General features: G+C 44.0%; 1 protein-coding gene across 1 annotated transcript; it reads left to right on the top strand.

Annotated features, from left to right (window-relative positions):
• The first annotated feature begins 537 nt into the window (after positions 1 to 537).
• On the top strand, positions 538 to 19165 carry s2533 (Solute carrier family 25 member 33). Its single transcript, NM_001140233.1, is given in 7 exon segments — positions 538 to 693; positions 6482 to 6664; positions 9960 to 10037; positions 11281 to 11381; positions 15286 to 15352; positions 17299 to 17579; positions 17958 to 19165. Coding segments are annotated over 7 exon segments (957 nt in total). The 5' UTR covers positions 538 to 649; the 3' UTR covers positions 18161 to 19165.
• Positions 19166 to 19640: the final 475 nt, after the last annotated feature.

Raw genomic sequence — 19640 nt, 5'->3', positions numbered from 1 at the left:
CCTTTGAAAGAGAAATGGATAATTTGACATATCTTCATTTTAATAGTGTATTATTTATATCAGCATTTCTTTTGAAAGTTTATGCAAATACTGTTATGTTGAAAGCATTTGTGTAGGCTATATTTAAAGAAACTAACCATATTCGGTTAGTGAAGACTACTGGGTATTTTCCACCCCACTTTAGCTGAGCTAGGTAGAAAAGTTTTCCATCTACAGCCCAATATTCTCAACATACCAATGTCAACATATTTGTTCATTATTTGTCTTTAAAAAAAAATGTTTTCAAAAACCATATTTTATATTTGTTTTCAGAAATTACTTAGAGAATTTTTATGTTGGCACAATAAAAGTGACCATTGATTAAAAAAAATATTTTAAAAATCTATATTTTTTCGAATGGGTTATCCAGATCGCAATGTTTTCCAAATGCAGGCTATTATTTTGAAGGTTCGTTACCATACGCAACTGACGTCATCGTTTGTGCTGCTGTCAGAACACTGGTCAGAGTTTGGAACGCTTCAGAGAAAGCCGGGTGGTCGACTGGCTAGCGACAACAGCTGACGAGCAAGATAAACCACATTTTCGCCTCTGACTTGTAGAGATTACATTTACGAGAAGACAAAGAAGAGTATGGTTATAATTTTTTAAAATGGCACATAATAATAATACGCTATTACATCTATTCGCAGGGGGGTAAGTGTTCCTTTTTTACATTTTTTTATCTAGCTAGCATTAGCATGTTCAGCTAGCATTATCATAGCTGAATATTTGTAAAATAGTCTAGCGGCTTCTGCTTTTTTTGTCGTGGTAAATTATGTTAACTATTGTGTTAGATTGATGGGTATTCGGCAGCTTGCGCTGACGTTTTAGGATATTTGTGCCCCAGTCTTGACCAAACGAATCATATTCTCGCTAAACCGAAATGTCACTAACTAGCTAACGTTACTCACTCTCAACTGAAGGGGTGACAAGGCCTCCCTCGCTACAGCCTGAGGTTGCCAGCTAACGCTAATGGTGGACAGTGGTGATTTTTTTATATTTTTTTGCAATTTTGCCAAAGATTCCAGAACAGTATTTTAACTGGCTAACAAGTGTTTACTATGTCATTCGTCTAGTTATGCAATGTCAGGTGGCCAACTATTGTCCTTCTCACTGCTAGCATGGTAGCTAGGCTAATCAACCGGATATTGATTTATGAAGCGTCGCTAGTTTACCTATCCGACTAGCGTTAACAGTGAGTTAACTTCATAGAGGAAATGTGGAAATCCTAGCCATTTGTAATGACCTTTATTTCTACGAAGGTCCTAACGCTTGAGATATGAACTCGAATACAACAACCAAGAGTATTAATGTTTTAATTTGATGTGGCATTAGCTAACTGGCAAGTGTCGCAGTCTATTCTGACCTTAGAATATGTCCTCGAGTTACATAATCGTTCCCAGGCAATCGGTCATCCATGTGACCATGTAAAGTGCTGCAGCTAGCAAGCTGTCGCGTGTTAGCTACTGCAGCTTAGAATAGATGAATCTACTATATTTATAGCTAGCGATATATTATATTCTAAGATGTATAAAAGATTATCAAAAGTTACCTAAAATGTATTTTAGCTAATATGTAGCTAGCAATTCATGAGAAATATTATCCGGCTTGAACTTGGAAGTTTATCAAGATTTTTTTTGCAAGCTAGTAGAACTATTGTCACTCAAGGTCACCCATTGACAGCTCTTGACATTTGGGGAAAGCTGGGGATATTTAGTTGGGGGGGGGGGGGGGGGGGGATATATGATCCTGTATTGGACCCACAGAGGAATAGAAATGCCAGTCATATAGTTATGTCTATATAGGCCCTGTATTTCTTAGAACAGCCAATGTTAAGAAGTACCATAGTGGTGAAGATAATGGAAATAACGCTTACTTTATTTATAAAATCAGAACATAATATTACAGTTGAAAAAAGAAAAAAGTATATTAGTTGCTATAGTAGAATAGAGCAAACCTCATAAGTGACAAGCTCACACTGAATATCATTGTCAAGGCAATAGTACATTATTTTGGGATTGAGTTCGAAGAATCTAGTCTAGACTGCCTTTCCAAGCTGCACACTGACTGCAGACATAACATTGAGAACTGTATTTACAGAGGCTGTTTACATGCCATGGTCTCTTCTGAGCTAGTTAATGAATGCCCTATTTAATGGTGGCTTCTGGTTTCACATTTGAACTGATTCAAAATGTTAACTTTGGGTGTCTGGAGGACACCATGATATATGGCCTTTTGCCATACCGTGTTTAGTGTGTATATCACTGTCACATGTAGGGTTATGCAACTCTGTCTCATCCACAGTATGTTTTTCCTCATTGCGTCCCAGACCGCAAGGAGATGCTTATGATAAACTGAGTGAATGGATAGCTTATGTGTTTGTTATTGGAGGCAGTTGCATTCGGCATCACGTGCCCTTTAGACGTCAGTCACTCTGACAGAGCTCCAGAGTTCCTCTGTGGAGATGCGAGAAACCTTCCAGAAGGACAACCATCTCTGTAGCACTCCACCAATCAGACGTGATATATCAGAAATTGTGTAATATAATTGTCAATCTAAAATATTGTCATATAATTATAAATAGTTTATTTTTGTTTGATACAAATGTTCTGTCTAAATAGCCTCTAAAATATATGTAACATACTAAAAAGGTCTCAGAGTACAGTTACATGCACACAGTAATGCGATTTATTTTGGATAGTCAGATTAATATAAGTTTGATTAAAACGTTTACATGCTTTGTAAGAGGAACAATCCCCCTAATACTCCTGTTTTACATGGACATATCTGAAATCAGGCTACCTTATGGCACTTTGATAGATGCAGAAAATACTCCTGTTTTACATGGACATATCTGAAATCAGGCTACCTTATGGCACTTTGATAGATGCAGAAAATCGGCATTCTAAATAAATGTTCTTCCACCATCAACATGTTATTTTTGGGAAGCATATTTTGTTCTGAGTTCGAACATATAAAGTTTGTATGTTAAAAACGACTTCTAGTACTCATACATTCAGTTGTTCTGAACTCACTTCAGTCACGCTAAAGAGGGAGGCTGACACTAACACATGCGCAGAACAAATTAAACGCAGATAAAAAAAAAAAAAGATATATATATTTTTTTGGGGGGCGTTTTGCATGTCCTAATCATTTGAAAGATTGCTCAGAAAACCAAGTGTTTTTAATCGGGGTATGATTATTTAGGTTTTTGACCTTACACCGGTTTTAAGATAAGCTGTGTAAGGTGTCATCAGCCGATGTTAGTTTATGGGTGTAGATTGACTGTGTTGTTTGAATGGAATATTGGCAGTTAATTTGAAAAGTTGAATCAATAATGGTGTCATTCCTAAAACTGGCAGGGTAGCTTTGGTAACAAATATACAGTGCAGATAAATTCATTATTATACACTATCACAGCACTGGCAAACCATGGTTGATAAGCTCCCTGACCAAAACGACCGACCTAATTCTGTTTCAAACATATCCGGCCTGCGGGTGGTTTAGTAAAAAAAAAAATATAATATTATACTGAACAAAAATATGAATGCAACATGCACAAATTAAAAAATATTTTACAGAGTTACAGTTCATATAAGGAAATCAGTCAATTGGAAAAATTATTTAGGCCCTAATTTATGGATTTCACATGACTGGCCAGGGGTGCAGCCATGAGTGGTCTTGGGAGGGCATAGGCCCACCCACTTGGCAGCCAGGTCCAGTCAATCAGAATTTGTTTTTCCCCACAAAAGGGCTTTATTACAGACAGAAATACTCCTCAGTAGGTCTTGCGCCTCCCATGGTCTTGGCTGTGTGGCGTTGTTACACGTGGTCTGTGGTTGTAAGGCTGGTTAGACGTACTGCCAAGTTCTCTAAAACGACGTAGGAGGCAGCATATGGTAGAGAAATTAACATTAAATTCTTTGGCAACCGCTCTGGTGGACATTCCTGAGTGAGCATGCCAATTGTCCACTCCCTCAACTTGAGATGTGGCATTGTTGTGTGACAAAACGGCACATTTTAGAGTAACCCTTTATTGTCCCCCAGTAATTTTTAAAAATGTTATTTTATCTTTATTTAACTAGGCAGGTCAGTTAAGAACAAATTCATATTTTCAATGACGGCCTAGGAACAGTGGGTTGTTCTGCCTTGTTCAGGGGCAGAACGACAGATTTGTACCTTGTCTGCTCGGGGATTTGAACTTGCAACCTTTCGATTGCTAGTCCAACGCTCTAACCACTAGGCTACCCTGCTGCCCACATGCTGTTTAATCAGCTCTTGATATGCCACACCTGTCAGGTGGATGGATTATCTTGGCAAAGGAGAAATGCTCACTAACAGGGATGTAAACAAATTTGTACACAATTTAAAAGGTCTTGTGCATATGGAGCATTTCCAGGATTTTTTAATTTAATCTCATGAAACATGGGACCAACAATTTACATGTTGCGTTTTATATTTTTGTTCACACACAGTGCATTCGGAAAGTATTCAGACCCCTTTACGGTTTCCACATTTTGTAATGTTACAGCCTCATCAAAAAAAAATGAAGAGATTTTTCCAATGGAAATATCACATTTACGTAAGTATTCAGCCCCTTTACTCAGTACATTGTTGAAGCACCTTTGGCAGTGACTACAGCCTCGAGTCTTCTTGGGTATGACGCTACAAGCTTGGCACACTTGTATTTGAGGAGTTTCTCCCATTCTTCTCTGCAGATCCTCTCAAGCTCTGTCACATTGGATAGGGAGCGTCGCTGCGCAGCTATTTTCAGGTCTCTCCAGAGATGTTTCGATCGAGTTCAAGTCCGGGCTCTGGCTGGGCCACTCAAGGACATTCAGAGACTTGTCCCGAAACCACTCCTGTGTTGTCTTGGCTGTGTGCTTAGGGTCGTTGTCCTGTTGGAAGGTGAACCTTCGCCCCAGTCTGAGGTCTTCCATCTCTACAGAAGAACTCTGGAGCACTGTCAGAGTGACCATCGGGTTCTTGGTCACCTCCAAGAGCAGGCCCTTCTCCCCCGATTGCTCAGTTTGGCCAAACAGCCAGCTCTAGGAAAAGTCAGGCGTCCTTCCTAACTCAGTTGCCGGAGAGGAAGGAAACCGCTTAGGGATTTCACCAGGAGACCAATGGTGACTTTAAAACAGAGTTTAATGGCTGTGATGGTAGAGCTGAGAATGGATTGTCTTGAAAATCTATGGTAAGACTTGAAAATGGCTGTCTTGCAATGATCTACAAACAACTTGGCAGAGCTCGAAGAATTAAAAAAAATCCAGCTATGCAAAGCTCATAGACTTACCCAAAAGACTCCAAGCTGTAATTGTTGCCAAAGGTGTATGTATTGACTCGGGGGTGTGAATACTTATGTAAAACAGATTTTCAATACATTTGCAAAAATTTCAATAAACATGTTTTCACTTTGTCATTATGGGGTATTGTGTGTAGATAGGCAAGGGATTTAAAAAATATATATTTAATATATTTAACACAACAAAATGTGGATAAAGTCAAGGGATATGAATACTTTCTGAAGTCACTATGTTTTAAGTAATTTTTTTTTTTTTTAAATCACTAAAACCAAATCCGAACGGTGTCTAGCTCGCTAATAATCACCAAAACAGCAAGAAAATAAACTCTGGACCCCGTTGAAGACGGAATGCGGGCCCTCTCAGGGGCAAAATTAATCTAATTCTGTCACGCCTTGTCTTGGATGGACAGGGGTTGTAGAGAGGTTAATATCTTCTGTGACGCAAGACTATTCCTCACTTTTTTTTTTAGGTCATAAATCAAATTAAGTGCATGATTTGGACATTTTTAAACGGCTATGTAGAAGAGGCTGTAAGACCTCTCTGTAGCTTTAGTCAAATTAGAGCTTCTTGGTTCAATGACCTTTTGTACCAGATAGTGTATAGAGTAAATGTGAGAGACTGTTCATGACACTGTCTCTTTTAGTAACACCATAAAAGTACAGTGTAGCTGCTACTGTTCTGTATATTGATGGTAAATTACATTCCCTGAGAGAGGGAGAAATATAAAAAACAAATCTGATCCAGGGGAACTGTGACCCAACTGAAACTCACTGATAACACTGCAGCAGGACTACTTCACCCGGTATAAACATACCACACTACAAATTACACAAATGTAAATACACATGTTTTTGTATTTTTATAGTCTACCATGCCCTGATAAAAGGCTGGTTCAGGTGCGTAGGGCATACAACTAAGGCTCTCCGCTTCCTGAAGCTCTTTGGTAATCCTTTCCACCGTTATTGGAGCTCAATCTCCGTTGTCGTTCGCCATGTTAATTAATTAACGCCATATTAATGTTTTCCTATTCTCTGAGGCTGATGTTGTAAACCTGACTTTAAATGACCTGAGATTAGTATATATTATTACTGTATTATAAATGTTAACGTATTTTTTCCCCATCTTCCTCTCTGCAGATGTAGCGGCACGGTGGGAGCCATCGTGACCTGTCCTCTGGAGGTGCTGAAGACAAGGCTGCAGTCGTCAGGCCTCGCGCTCCGGCCCGTGTTCCAGGTCCAGCTGGGCACGCTCAATGGTACTGGGGTCATCAGACCAGGCTCGGGCACCGTTACGCCACCTGGCCTGCTGCAGGTCTTACGGTAAGAGTTTGTCCCTCTTCTTATTCTTAGCGTGTGGCTAGTCTACTATGGGTCTTACGGTAAGGGGTTGTCCCTCCTTAGTATTGGAGTGGGGCTAGTCTATGGGTCTTACGGTAAGGGGTTGTCCCTCCTTAGTATTGGAGTGGGGCTAGTCTATGGTTCTTACGTTAAGGGGTTGTCCCTCCTTAGTATTGGAGTGGGGCTAGTCTATGGTTCTTACGGTAAGGGGTTGTCCCTCCTTAGTATTGGAGTGGGGCTAGTCTACTATGGGTCTTACGGTAAGGGGTTGTCCCTCCTTAGTATTGGAGTGGGGCTAGTCTACTATGGGTCTTACGGTAAGGGGTTGTCCCTCCTTAGTATTGGAGTGTGGCTAGTCTACTATGGGTCTTACGGTAAGGGGTTGTCCCTCCTTAGTATTGGAGTGTGGCTAGTCTATGGTTCTTACGGTAAGGGGTTGTTCCTCCTTAGTATTGGAGTGGGGCTAGTCTACTATGGGTCTTACGGTAAGGGGTTGTCCCTCCTTACTATTGGAGTGTGGCTAGTCTATGGGTCTTACGGTAAGGGGTTGTCCCTCCTTAGTATTGGAGTGGGGCTAGTCTATGGGTCTTACGGTAAGGGGTTGTCCCTCCTTAGTATTGGAGTGGGGCTAGTCTACTATGGGTCTTACGGTAAGGGGTTGTCCCTCCTTCGTATTGGAGTGGGGCTAGTCTACTATGGGTCTTACGGTAAGGGGTTGTCCCTCCTTCGTATTGGAGTGGGGCTAGTCTACTATGGGTCTTACGGTAAGGGGTTGTCCCTCCTTCGTATTGGAGTGGGGCTAGTCTATGGGTCTTACGGTAAGGGGTTGTCCCTCCTTCGTATTGGAGTGGGGCTAGTCTATGGGTCTTACGGTAAGGGGTTGTCCCTCCTTCGTATTGGAGTGTGGCTAGTCTACTATGGGTCTTACGGTAAGGGGTTGTCCCTCCTTCGTATTGGAGTGGGGCTAGTCTATGGGTCTTACGGTAAGGGGTTGTCCCTCCTTCGTATTGGAGTGGGGCTAGTCTATGGGTCTTACGGTAAGGGGTTGTCCCTCCTTAGTATTGGAGTGGGGCTAGTCTACTATGGGTCTTACGGTAAGGGGTTGTCCCTCCTTCGTATTGGAGTGGGGCTAGTCTACTATGGGTCTTACGGTAAGGGGTTGTCCCTCCTTTGTTGTGTGAATAGGCCTGTGTCTTTACTCTACAACTCTGTCTAACGAGGAGGAAATGGGCCCGTCTCCTACCCTGCCTGATGGGGGCCCGTCTCCTACCCTGCCTGATGGGGGCCCGTCTCCTACCCTGCCTGATGGGGGCCCTCTTCCTACCCTGCCTGACGGGGGGCCCTTCTCCTACCCTGCCTGACGGGGGGGCCTTCTCCTACCCTGCCTGACGGGGGCCCGTCTCCTACCCTGCCTGATGGGGGCCCTTCTCCTACCCTGCCTGATGGGGGCCCTTCTCCTACCCTGCCTGATGGGGGCCCGACTCCTACCCTGCCTGATGGGGGCCCGTCTCCTACCCTGCCTGATGGGGGCCCGTCTCCTACCCTGCCTGATGGGGGCCCGTCTCCTACCCTGCCTGATGGGGGCCCGTCTCCTACCCTGCCTGATGGGGGCCCTCTTCCTACCCTGCCTGACGGGGGGGCCTTCTCCTACCCTGCCTGACGGGGGGGCCTTCTCCTACCCTGCCTGACGGGGGCCCGTCTCCTACCCTGCCTGACGGGGGCCCGTCTCCTACCCTGCCTGACGGGGGCCCGTCTCCTACCCTGCCTGACGGGGGCCCTTCTCCTACCCTGCCTGACGGGGGCCCTTCTCCTACCCTGCCTGACAGGGGGGCCTTCTCCTACCCTGCCTGACGGGGGGCCCTTCTCCTACCCTGCCTGACGGGGGGCCCTTCTCCTACCCTGCCTGACGGGGTGCTATTAATTTGAAGGCCATTACCGTTATCCTGTTTTATACACAAATACTAGAGATTAAAGATGGATTAGAACAAGATACTCTAAGAGCTGTTTGCCAGCTGTGGGGAACGCATGCACACGCACTGACGCACAGTGCAGCGAGGACACTTATGTAAGTGCTGATGCCACCTGTGGAAATGTCCCTCACCCCCGAGGCCCAGAGAGGGTTGCCTCAGACCACAGACTGGGTGAGAGTGATGGTGTGACTGTGCCTCTGCCAAATTGAACACGAGGAGGGAGCCGTGCCGGCTGACGTCCAGAAATGCAGTCCGTGGTTTCTCATGTTTCTCACCTCAAGGGTTTAGTGCTGGAGGCCTTTGGCTGAATGTGACTGAACCAGTCTGGGACTGGACTCAGCTGAATGGTTCAGAGGGGAATGGCTCAAATGGTATCCTCAACCTGTTCACCCAGTGCAGTTTTTTAACATTTTTACCTTTGAAACTGACCAACAATGGCATTTGGAGGTGAGCCATTGTAATTCTAAGTGACTCTACAACCTTCAAGCATCCATTTTGGTTAATTTCTCCAATAACTGTTGAATGAACCTCTTCTCTCAAATCCTTGTTTATCCAGTGTTGTCTGTAAAGACAGTATAAGGTTGCTTGAAGGTTTTGTAGAGTCACTTGGAATTACAATGACTCATTTAACAAACGCTGTTGTTGGTCTGTTTCAAAGGTAAAATGTTAATACTCTTTAATCTCTAAATCAATATCCTGTTGGGTCATAACATGTTAACTTTTAAATCCTTTATTTCCTTAGCCTGAAGGGTGGTTTTATCTATTGGAACAAAATGACGTTACAGTGTGGGAAAACAAACGAATAACAGTGTCCTTTTTAAGTAGAGTGTGGTTTACAGCAGAGTGTGGGACCAATGTATCAGTCCTGTTGTGTCCCTGTGTGTCCACTCACCTGGCCTATTTGTCTGCTACTGGGCTAAGTGTGTGTGTGTGTGTGAAGTTAATCCCACAGAGGCGAAGGAGTTCAGTGCACCTCCAGTTTCAAAGGGTACTGGGTTGAGAGTAGGGTCTTGTCCAAAACAAACTCTGCAGAGGTGGGTGATATGGAAGGGGGGGGGGGGGGGGGGAACAAAAATTCATATCACGATTTAATTAACTGAATTATCACTAACGATAAATTGAACAATATACCCATGGCAGTACATGCTGTTTGGCCAATGCAGACGTCGGATTGACCATACAACTTCTTGAACCCTACCGCAGTTGTCCCAACTACTGAATACCCGTCCAAAATAATGTTCTTGTCATTCAAACATTTTTAAAGTGTCTATTCAATGAACTGGTTTGTTTTCTCTTCCCATTTCTAGGTCAATTCTAGAAAAAGAAGGACCAAGGTCTCTTTTCCGGGGACTGGGTCCCAATCTTGTTGGGGTGGCCCCTTCAAGGTAAGCCTGCTAATGAGACACGGACTGCATTTGAAAGGGTGGATTCGTTTTGGTGTAAGTAATGTTTGGGTGTGGATGTGTTTTGTATGTCCACACCCTTAACAACCTACACACTCATCCTTTTTATCATGTCATTACCAAGGACCATCTTTCAGACTGTAATATATTATTACTGCTGTGTTGTTGAATGAAGTCATACGAGGTCAGAACGGTGGGGTGAGAGAGGACAGAATTGTGGCCATAAATTGGGGTTCTACAGGGCATTCGCAAAGTATTCAGACCCCTTGACTTTTTCCACATTTTGTTACTTACAGCCTTATTCTAAAATGGATTAAATCGTTCCCCGTCCCCCCCCCTTATCAATCTACACACAATACCCCCTAATGACAAAGCAAAAGCAGGTTTTTAGAAATGTTTGCAAATGTATTAAAAGTAAACAACTTAAAAATCAGACTTTTTGCTCAGTACTTTGTTGAAGCAACTTTTGCAGCGAATTACAGCCTCGAGTCCACAAAAAATGTGGAAAAGGTGAAGGGGTCTGAATACTTTATGAATGCACCGTCTACAGTACGTAGTATACAGTCCTCACTAAGGGGTTTGTCTGTCCCTCTCTCTCTCTCTCTCTCTCTCTCTCTCTGCATTATGCCATCGCCCAACTTACAAGCGCTGCCATTCATATAAACAAGACATTTTTACACTCCTTGGGTTTGTACAGTAACGTATTATACAGTCCTCAGTAAGTAGGGTGGGAATGGGGAGGGGTCACTCTGGAAACTCACCAACATACCGTCAAAACGATTTCACTCCCAGAAATAGGTAGCATGGAGCAGAGGGAGGGTCAGCCAGCTTCCAAACCCTGCCTGGCATTCAGAATGAGAATAGCACTAGTCCAGACCCATCTCTCTCTCGACCACCCCCCGTGGCCTGCCTCGGTGCTTATTCAAGCCATTCTGCTGCTGCCTGTGATACACACACTGTATGGGATGGACTGTTCCAGAAGCATAGCAGACTACTCTGGACAGGACACACGTGGCTTAGCTGGCTCTGTCAAAGGCTGCTGCTTCACAGGTTTCAGGCAGCACCTGGAAACGGGATGTTACATAAACGCACACTGCCGTTTTCTAAAACACAGTGAAAGATGGACACCCACTCACTGAGAAATATACTGGTATATACATTTGTTTGTACATTTTAAAGAGGGAATCTGATTTCTCACCCTTTTTGTCTTCTGTCTTTCTTGTAGAGCTATTTATTTTGCTGCCTACAAGAGGTCTAAGGAGGCGTTCAATGGCGTCTTCGTCCCTAACAGTGGACTGGTGCACATGTCCTCAGCTGGCTTTGCAGGTGAGACTGTCTGAAGCAGACCACAGACACGCCGGCGTAGGGGGGGGGCGGAGACGCCGGCGTAGGGGGGGGGGCGGAGACGCCGGCGTAGGGGGGGGGCGGAGACGCCGGCGTAGGGGGGGGCGGAGACGCCGGCGTAGGGGGGGGGCGGAGACGCCGGCGTAGGGGGGGGGGCGGAGACGCCGGCGTAGGGGGGGGGCGGAGACGCCGGCGTAGGGGGGGGGCGGAGACGCCGGCGTAGGGGGGGGGCGGAGACGCCGGCGTGTAGGGGGGGCGGAGACGCCGGCGTGTAGGGGGGGCGGAGACGCCGGCGTGTAGGGGGGGCGGAGACGCCGGCGTGTAGGGGGGGCGGAGACGCCGGCGTAGGGGGGGCGGAGACGCCGGCGTAGGGGGGGCGGAGACGCCGGCGTAGGGGGGGCGGAGACGCCGGCGTAGGGTGGGGCGGAGACGCCGGCGTAGGGGGGGCGGAGACGCCGGCGTAGGGGGGGCGGAGACGCCGGCGTAGGGGGGGCGGAGACGCCGGCGTAGGGGGGGGCGGAGACGCCGGCGTAGGGGGGGGGCGGAGACGCCGGCGTAGGGGGGGCGGAGACGCCGGCGTAGGGTGGGGGGGGGCGGAGACGCCGGCGTAGGGTGGGGGGGGGCGGAGACGCCGGCGTAGGGTGGGGGGGGGCGGAGACGCCGGCGTAGGAGGGGGGGGGGCGGAGACGCCGGCGTAGGGTGGGGGGGGGCGGAGACGCCGGCGTGGGGGGGGGGGGGGGGCGGAGACGCCGGCGTAGGGGGGGAGCACTCTACCCTCATTCTGTATGAAACACAAAGCAATAGAACCATGTAGGTTGTATACCTGCTGGGGAAACCATGTGGGTTCTATGCCTGCTGGGGAAACCATGTGGGTTCTATGCCTGCTGGGGAAACCATGTGGGTTCTATGCCTGCTGGGGAAACCATGTGGGTTCTATGCCTGCTGGGGAAACCATGTGGGTTCTATGCCTGCTGGGGAAACCATGTGGGTTCTATGCCTGCTGGGGAAACCATGTGGGTTCTATGCCTGCTGGGGAAACCATGTGGGTTCTATGCCTGCTGGGGAAACCATGTGGGTTCTATGCCTGCTGGGGAAACCATGTGGGTTCTATGCCTGCTGGGGAAACCATGTGGGTTCTATGCCTGCTGGGGAAACCATGTGGGTTCTATGCCTGCTGGGGAAACCATGTGGGTTCTATGCCTGCTGGGGAAACCATGTGGGTTCTATGCCTGCTGGGGAAACCATGTGGGTTCTATGCCTGCTGGGGAAACCATGTGGGTTCTATGCCTGCTGGGGAAACCATGTGGGTTCTATGCCTGCTGGGGAAACCATGTGGGTTCTATGCCTGCTGGGGAAACCATGTGGGTTCTATGCCTGCTGGGGAAACCATGTGGGTTCTATGCCTGCTGGGGAAACCATGTGGGTTCTATGCCTGCTGGGGAAACCATGTGGGTTCTATGCCTGCTGGGGAAACCATGTGGGTTCTATGCCTGCTGGGGAAACCATGTGGGTTCTATGCCTGCTGGGGAAACCATGTGGGTTCTATGCCTGCTGGGGAAACCATGTGGGTTCTATGCCTGCTGGGGAAACCATGTGGGTTGTATGCCTGCTGGGGAAACCATGTGGGTTCTATGCCTGCTGGGGAAACCATGTGGGTTCTATGCCTGCTGGGGAAACCATGTGGGTTCTATGCCTGCTGGGGAAACCATGTGGGTTCTATGCCTGCTGGGGAAACCATGTGGGTTCTATGCCTGCTGGGGAAACCATGTGGGTTCTATGCCTGCTGGGGAAACCATGTGGGTTCTATGCCTGCTGGGGAAACCATGTGGGTTCTATGCCTGCTGGGGAAACCATGTGGGTTGTATGCCTGCTGGGGAAACCATGTGGGTTCTATGCCTGCTGGGGAAACCATGTGGGTTCTATGCCTGCTGGGGAAACCATGTGGGTTCTATGCCTGCTGGGGAAACCATGTGGGTTCTATGCCTGCTGGGGAAACCATGTGGGTTCTATGCCTGCTGGGGAAACCATGTGGGTTCTATGCCTGCTGGGGAAACCATGTGGGTTGTATACCTGCTGGGGAAACCATGTGGGTTCTATGCCTGCTGGGGAAACCATGTGGGTTCTATGCCTGCTGGGGAAACCATGTGGGTTCTATGCCTGCTGGGGAAACCATGTGGGTTCTATGCCTGCTGGGGAAACAAGAGTCAAGTTTTTGTTGTTGCCATTTTTGTCCACCAAAATGTGTGTATATAATACACGTATTTATTATATAACTCTATAACTATAATGTGTGTATATAATACACGTATTTATTATATAACTCTATAACTATAATGTGTGTATATAATACACGTATTTATTATATAACTCTATAACTATAATGTGTGTATATAATACACGTATTTATTATATAACTCTATAACTATAATGTGTGTATATAATACACGTATTTATTATATAACTCTATAACTATAATGTGTGTATATAATACACGTATTTATTATATAACTCTATAACTATAATACACGTATTTATTATATAACTCTATAACTATAATGTGTGTATATAATACACGTATTTATTATATAACTCTATAACTATAATACACGTATTTATTATATAACTCTATAACTGAATGTGTGTATATAATACACGTATTTATTATATAACTCTATAACTATAATGTGTGTATATAATACACGTATTTATTATATAACTCTATAACTATAATGTGTGTATATAATACACGTATTTATTATATAACTCTATAACTATAATGTGTGTATATAATACACGTATTTATTATATAACTCTATAACTATAATGTGTGTATATAATACACGTATTTATTATATAACTCTATAACTATAATGTGTGTATATAATACACGTATTTATTATATAACTCTATAACTATAATGTGTGTATATAATACACGTATTTATTATATAACTCTATAACTATAATGTGTGTATATAATACACGTATTTATTATATAACTCTATAACTATAATGTGTGTATATAATACACGTATTTATTATATAACTCTATAACTATAATGTGTGTATATAATACACGTTTTTATTATATAACTCTATAACTATAATGTGTGTATATAATACACGTATTTATTATATAACTCTATAACTATAATGTGTGTATATAATACACGTATTTATTATATAACTCTATAACTATAATGTGTGTATATAATACACGTATTTATTATATAACTCTATAACTATAATGTGTGTATATAATACACGTATTTATTATATAACTCTATAACTATAATGTGTGTATATAATACACGTATTTATTATATAACTCTATAACTATAATGTGTGTATATAATACACGTATTTATTATATAACTCTATAACTATAATGTGTGTATATAATACACGTATTTATTATATAACTCTATAACTATAATGTGTGTATATAATACACGTATTTATTATATAACTCTATAACTATAATGTGTGTATATAATACACGTATTTATTATATAACTCTATAACTATAATGTGTGTATATAATACACGTATTTATTATATAACTCTATAACTATAATGTGTGTATATAATACACGTATTTATTATATAACTCTATAACTATAATGTGTGTATATAATACACGTATTTATTATATAACTCTATAACTATAATGTGTGTATATAATACACGTATTTATTATATAACTCTAACTATAATGTGTTGTATAATAATTGAATTTCTGCTCTGTCAGGAATCCTGGAGGATTTGCCCTCCCTGACCTGTTCTTTCCCTGAACTCCCATCCAGAAATATAAAATGAACTCTGTCCCTTTCTCTTGCTCCATCCAGTGATATGACACAACTCTCTGTTTCTACTTCCTGTTTCAGCCTTTGTTACAAACTCCCTCATGAACCCCGTCTGGATGGTTAAGACCAGGATGCAGCTGGAGAGGAAGTATGTACATTTATATTATTCTACGGTTCTTACTTCCTATTTCATTTACTTTTATTAAGTCTCTTTTAGAAGCTTTTTAAAGGCTTTAAATGCAGACATATTTTAGATGTTAGTTTTGTACTAATGGAGTCAGAACATTCATTAAAGGGTTACTGTAGGTAGTGTGTAATTCCAGTTCTGTCGCCAGTCCCCACCACCACCACCACCACCACCATTTGAATGTGATCTTTGACGGGCCCCCCCCCATCTTGGCTGCTCTCCTGTCCTTGGGTTACTCAGTTTGCGTGGTGTAACGTGACCAGACAGATCCATAAATACCCATAGCTGCTGACGCATTAGGCTGCGTTGGAGGAAGAGGCTATATTTACACAGGATCTGTATCCCAAATGGCACCCTATATAGGGGCACTACTTTTGACCAGAAACATGTTCCAAAGTAGTGACCCTATGTAGGAAATGAGGTGGCGTTTGGAACATATGGAGTAATAGAACCATGTGAGGGTCACCGTTACAGGGACAATGTCTGGTGACCTAGTGTCCTATTCACCCTGCAGACTTGTTCATATAGGTAGTCACTCAAACTATAGTTAACTAGTGGGGAGGGGATTTGGTAGATGAAAAATAGGAATATATATTTTTAAATAGTATCATGTTAAATGCACATTTCATAAAAGGTTTTAAACAAAAAAAAAGTAACAGGATGTCTCCTTGATTATTTGTCACAAGACTGGAGTGTGAGGTATGCCACTTGATCTGTTCGAGGTTGTGAGGTATGCCACTTGATCTGCTCGAGGTTGTGAGGTATGCCACTTGATCTGTTCGAGGTTGTGAGGTATGCCACTTGATCTGTTCGAGGTTGTGAGGTATGCCACTTGATCTGCCCGAGGTTGTGAGGTATGCCACTTGATCTGTTCGAGGTTGTGAGGTATGCCACTTGATCTGCTCGAGGTTGTGAGGTATGCCACTTGATCTGCTCGAGGTTGTGAGGTATGCCACTTGATCTGCTCGAGGTTGTGAGGTGTGCCACTTGATCTGCTCGAGGTTGTGAGGTATGCCACTTGATCTGCTCGAGGTTGTGAGGTATGCCACTTGATCTGTTCGAGGTTGTGAGGTATGCCACTTGATCTGCTCGAGGTTGTGAGGTATGCCACTTGATCTGCTCGAGGTTGTGAGGTATGCCACTTGATCTGCTCGAGGTTGTGAGGTATGCCACTTGATCTGCTCGAGGTTGTGAGGTATGCCACTTGATCTGCCCGAGGTTGTGAGGTATGCCACTTGATCTGCCCGAGGTTGTGAGGTATGCCACTTGATCTGCCCGAGGTTGTGAGGTATGCCACTTGATCTGCCCGAGGTTGTGAGGTATGCCACTTGATCTGCCCGAGGTTGTGAGGTATGCCACTTGATCTGCTCGAGGTTGTGAGGTATGCCACTTGATCTGCTCGAGGTTGTGAGGTATGCCACTTGATCTGCTCGAGGTTGTGAGGTATGCCACTTGATCTGCTCGAGGTTGTGAGGTATGCCACTTGATCTGCCCGAGGTTGTGAGGTATGCCACTTGATCTGCCCGAGGTTGTGAGGTATGCCACTTGATCTGCCCGAGGTTGTGAGGTATGCCACTTGATCTGCCCGAGGTTGTGAGGTATGCCACTTGATCTGCCCGAGGTTGTGAGGTATGCCACTTGATCTGCTCGAGGTTGTGTTGTTTCCTGGCTATTGTGCCCCTGACACCTCTGTTCTTGGTCATCTGCATTAGGGCACACCTTAACAAAATATAGCAAAACCACTCTTATAGAACAAGTTCAGATGGTAGGTTACCACCCACAAAACGACTTTCCTGCAGGAAAATGTTTTTCTGATCCAATTCAACGTCTTCTCTAAATCTTCTGCCAAAAACACTTTGTGACACCTGCAGGTGTTTTAGATCAATACTGACTGTCTTTTCCTCCAGGGTACGAGGGGAGAAGAAGACGAATGCGCTGCAGTGTGCCCGTTACGTTTACAAGACGGAGGGCATGAGAGGTTTCTACCGGGGCCTGACGGCGTCCTACGCTGGCATCTCCGAGACCATGATCTGTTTCCTCATCTACGAGACGCTGAAAAAACGCCTGAACGAAGCGCGCTTCACTTCGCCAAACAGCGAAACTGAAAAAGGGGCGTCGGATTTCCTAGGCCTGATGATGGCGGCTGCTTTCGCTAAGGGTTGTGCTTCTTGCATAGCCTACCCACACGGTAAGCTTGGGTATTAACGGGTATGAATCAAATAAATGGCTATGGTATTAACTTGTCATACCACACCTCAAACGACAACAACACACATTAACGTAAGAGGCAAAACAACAGCTTTTAATTGACGATGGCCCAATCTACAACTGTCTACTGTACAGTAGCACAGCATACAACCATGACTCAATGTTAACTTGAGTGAGAAGCCTTTACTAAAACTCAATACATTCCCTTCCGTCTTTAGTCAAAATACTCTGTAAACTGCGTTCAAAATCACCTTTTATTTCTAATTCATCTTAATTTCTCCCCTTCTCTCTGTCTGTCTCTGTCGCTCTCTCTCTCTCTCTCTCTCTCTCTCTCTCTCGCGTTCCCTCCATTCATCAGAGGTGATTCGTACAAGGCTGCGAGAAGAGGGCAGTAAATATCAGTACTTTTTCCAGACAGCACGGTTGGTTGCAGTGGAGGAGGGCTACGCTGCTTTTTACAGAGGACTCATTCCTCAGCTTATCAGACAGATCCCCAACACAGCCATCGTCCTCTCCACCTACGAACTCATTGTCCACCTGATGGGAGACTCCTCGCAGTGATCGACGACAACAACAACAACAACATGGTAGCTAAGGAAAAGACCAGTTTTGGTCGGCCCATCCTAGATGGAAGGGCAACACAATGTAGATATATCCAAGGGCACGTTGGGCAAGAAAGAGACAATTGTGAAATTGCAGAAGAAACTGAATTTCTGTTGGAAAGACTGGTTTAGAGACGGTTGGTTTCTCTTGAGGGAATCTGAAGGCAGGTTTTACTGTTATCCAATGAGCTGTAACGGATTTTTAGGATACATCCTAAATAGCAAACTATCCCCTATTTAGTGCACTACTTTTGACCAGGGTCCATAGGGCTCTGGTCAAACGTAGTGCACTGTATAAGGGGCCATTTTGGACACTTAACACACTTTTTTTTTTGTTTTAATTAAAGCATGTTACTTAGAAGTTGTTCAGAAGAATTTAAACTCTCAAGAATTGTGGTACTACTGACAGGACAACTCTAGCCTGAGTCCCAGATCTGTTTGTGTTGTATCGCCAACTCCATTGCTGTCATGGGTTGAGTTGGCAAGACGGCACAAAAGTATCTGGGATTCAGGCTAGGACCATATGAGAATAACTGTAGTTGTCATACAAGATTAAGAGGTCATCTGAATAGAAGAGTACTGTTTTAAGTTGGAACTAAATTATTTTAGTATTTTGTTATTATATTGTCTGACTTTCTCTGATGCTTATCAATGTTGAATGTCCAAAGATCCGTCAAAGGTCTTGGGCTACAGGTTATTTAATTTTCCTCTAATTAAGGAAGATCAAGGCATAGCTAGAATTGTTCCTTGTGAGCCACCACACACCATCCATCACGATAGTTCCTGCTTATTCATTTACTACCATTAGTGATTTTTGAAGTGTGATTTTAATTATTTTCCATGACAAATACAGGTTAAATACAGGTTAATTTCTATATTGTGTTAAAGAACATAATCGCCTTTTTTACAATATCACAACGTGAATGCTTATTTGACCAGTGGCTCAATAAAATTTGGCTCCAGTGTTCGGTTCATTGTTTTTGAATGGTGTAAAACTACAGTAATCTGGTTGAGAAAGATGGACTGGACCAGTGGTGTTTAAGATTTCACTTGGTGGAATTTAGTAAAGGTGCTGAAAATGTTAACTGAGTTTCCTCACAGCTTCACAATATAAATCAAACTACACTTATATAAATGATTTTCACTTTTGATTGAACCACTATGCCTGATTGAGATTATTACATTACTGTACTTTGAAGGGTACATATTAGTGATTGTCTATTAATCTTTATCCAATGAAATTTTTGATTACCATAACATGTTGTATAAACTGTTTTGGAGAGGACTGTGCACACTAAAATACTGTAGCTTGAAAAGTCTATCCCTACTAAAATAATTAAAAGTAAAGTACTGTAAAGTACATTTAGTGGATTTGGAATGCAATCCCATGGGTTTGTATCCAAAGTCTAACATTTTAATTGTGATAAGTACCGATACCT

The sequence above is a fragment of the Salmo salar genome, chromosome 15, assembly GCF_965601325.2.
Source record: "Salmo salar chromosome 15, fSalSal1, whole genome shotgun sequence".
NCBI classification, from domain to species: domain Eukaryota; kingdom Metazoa; phylum Chordata; class Actinopteri; order Salmoniformes; family Salmonidae; genus Salmo; species Salmo salar.
The sequence above is the reverse complement of the archived record's forward strand: the minus strand, read 5'-3'. Positions and strand labels throughout refer to the sequence as shown.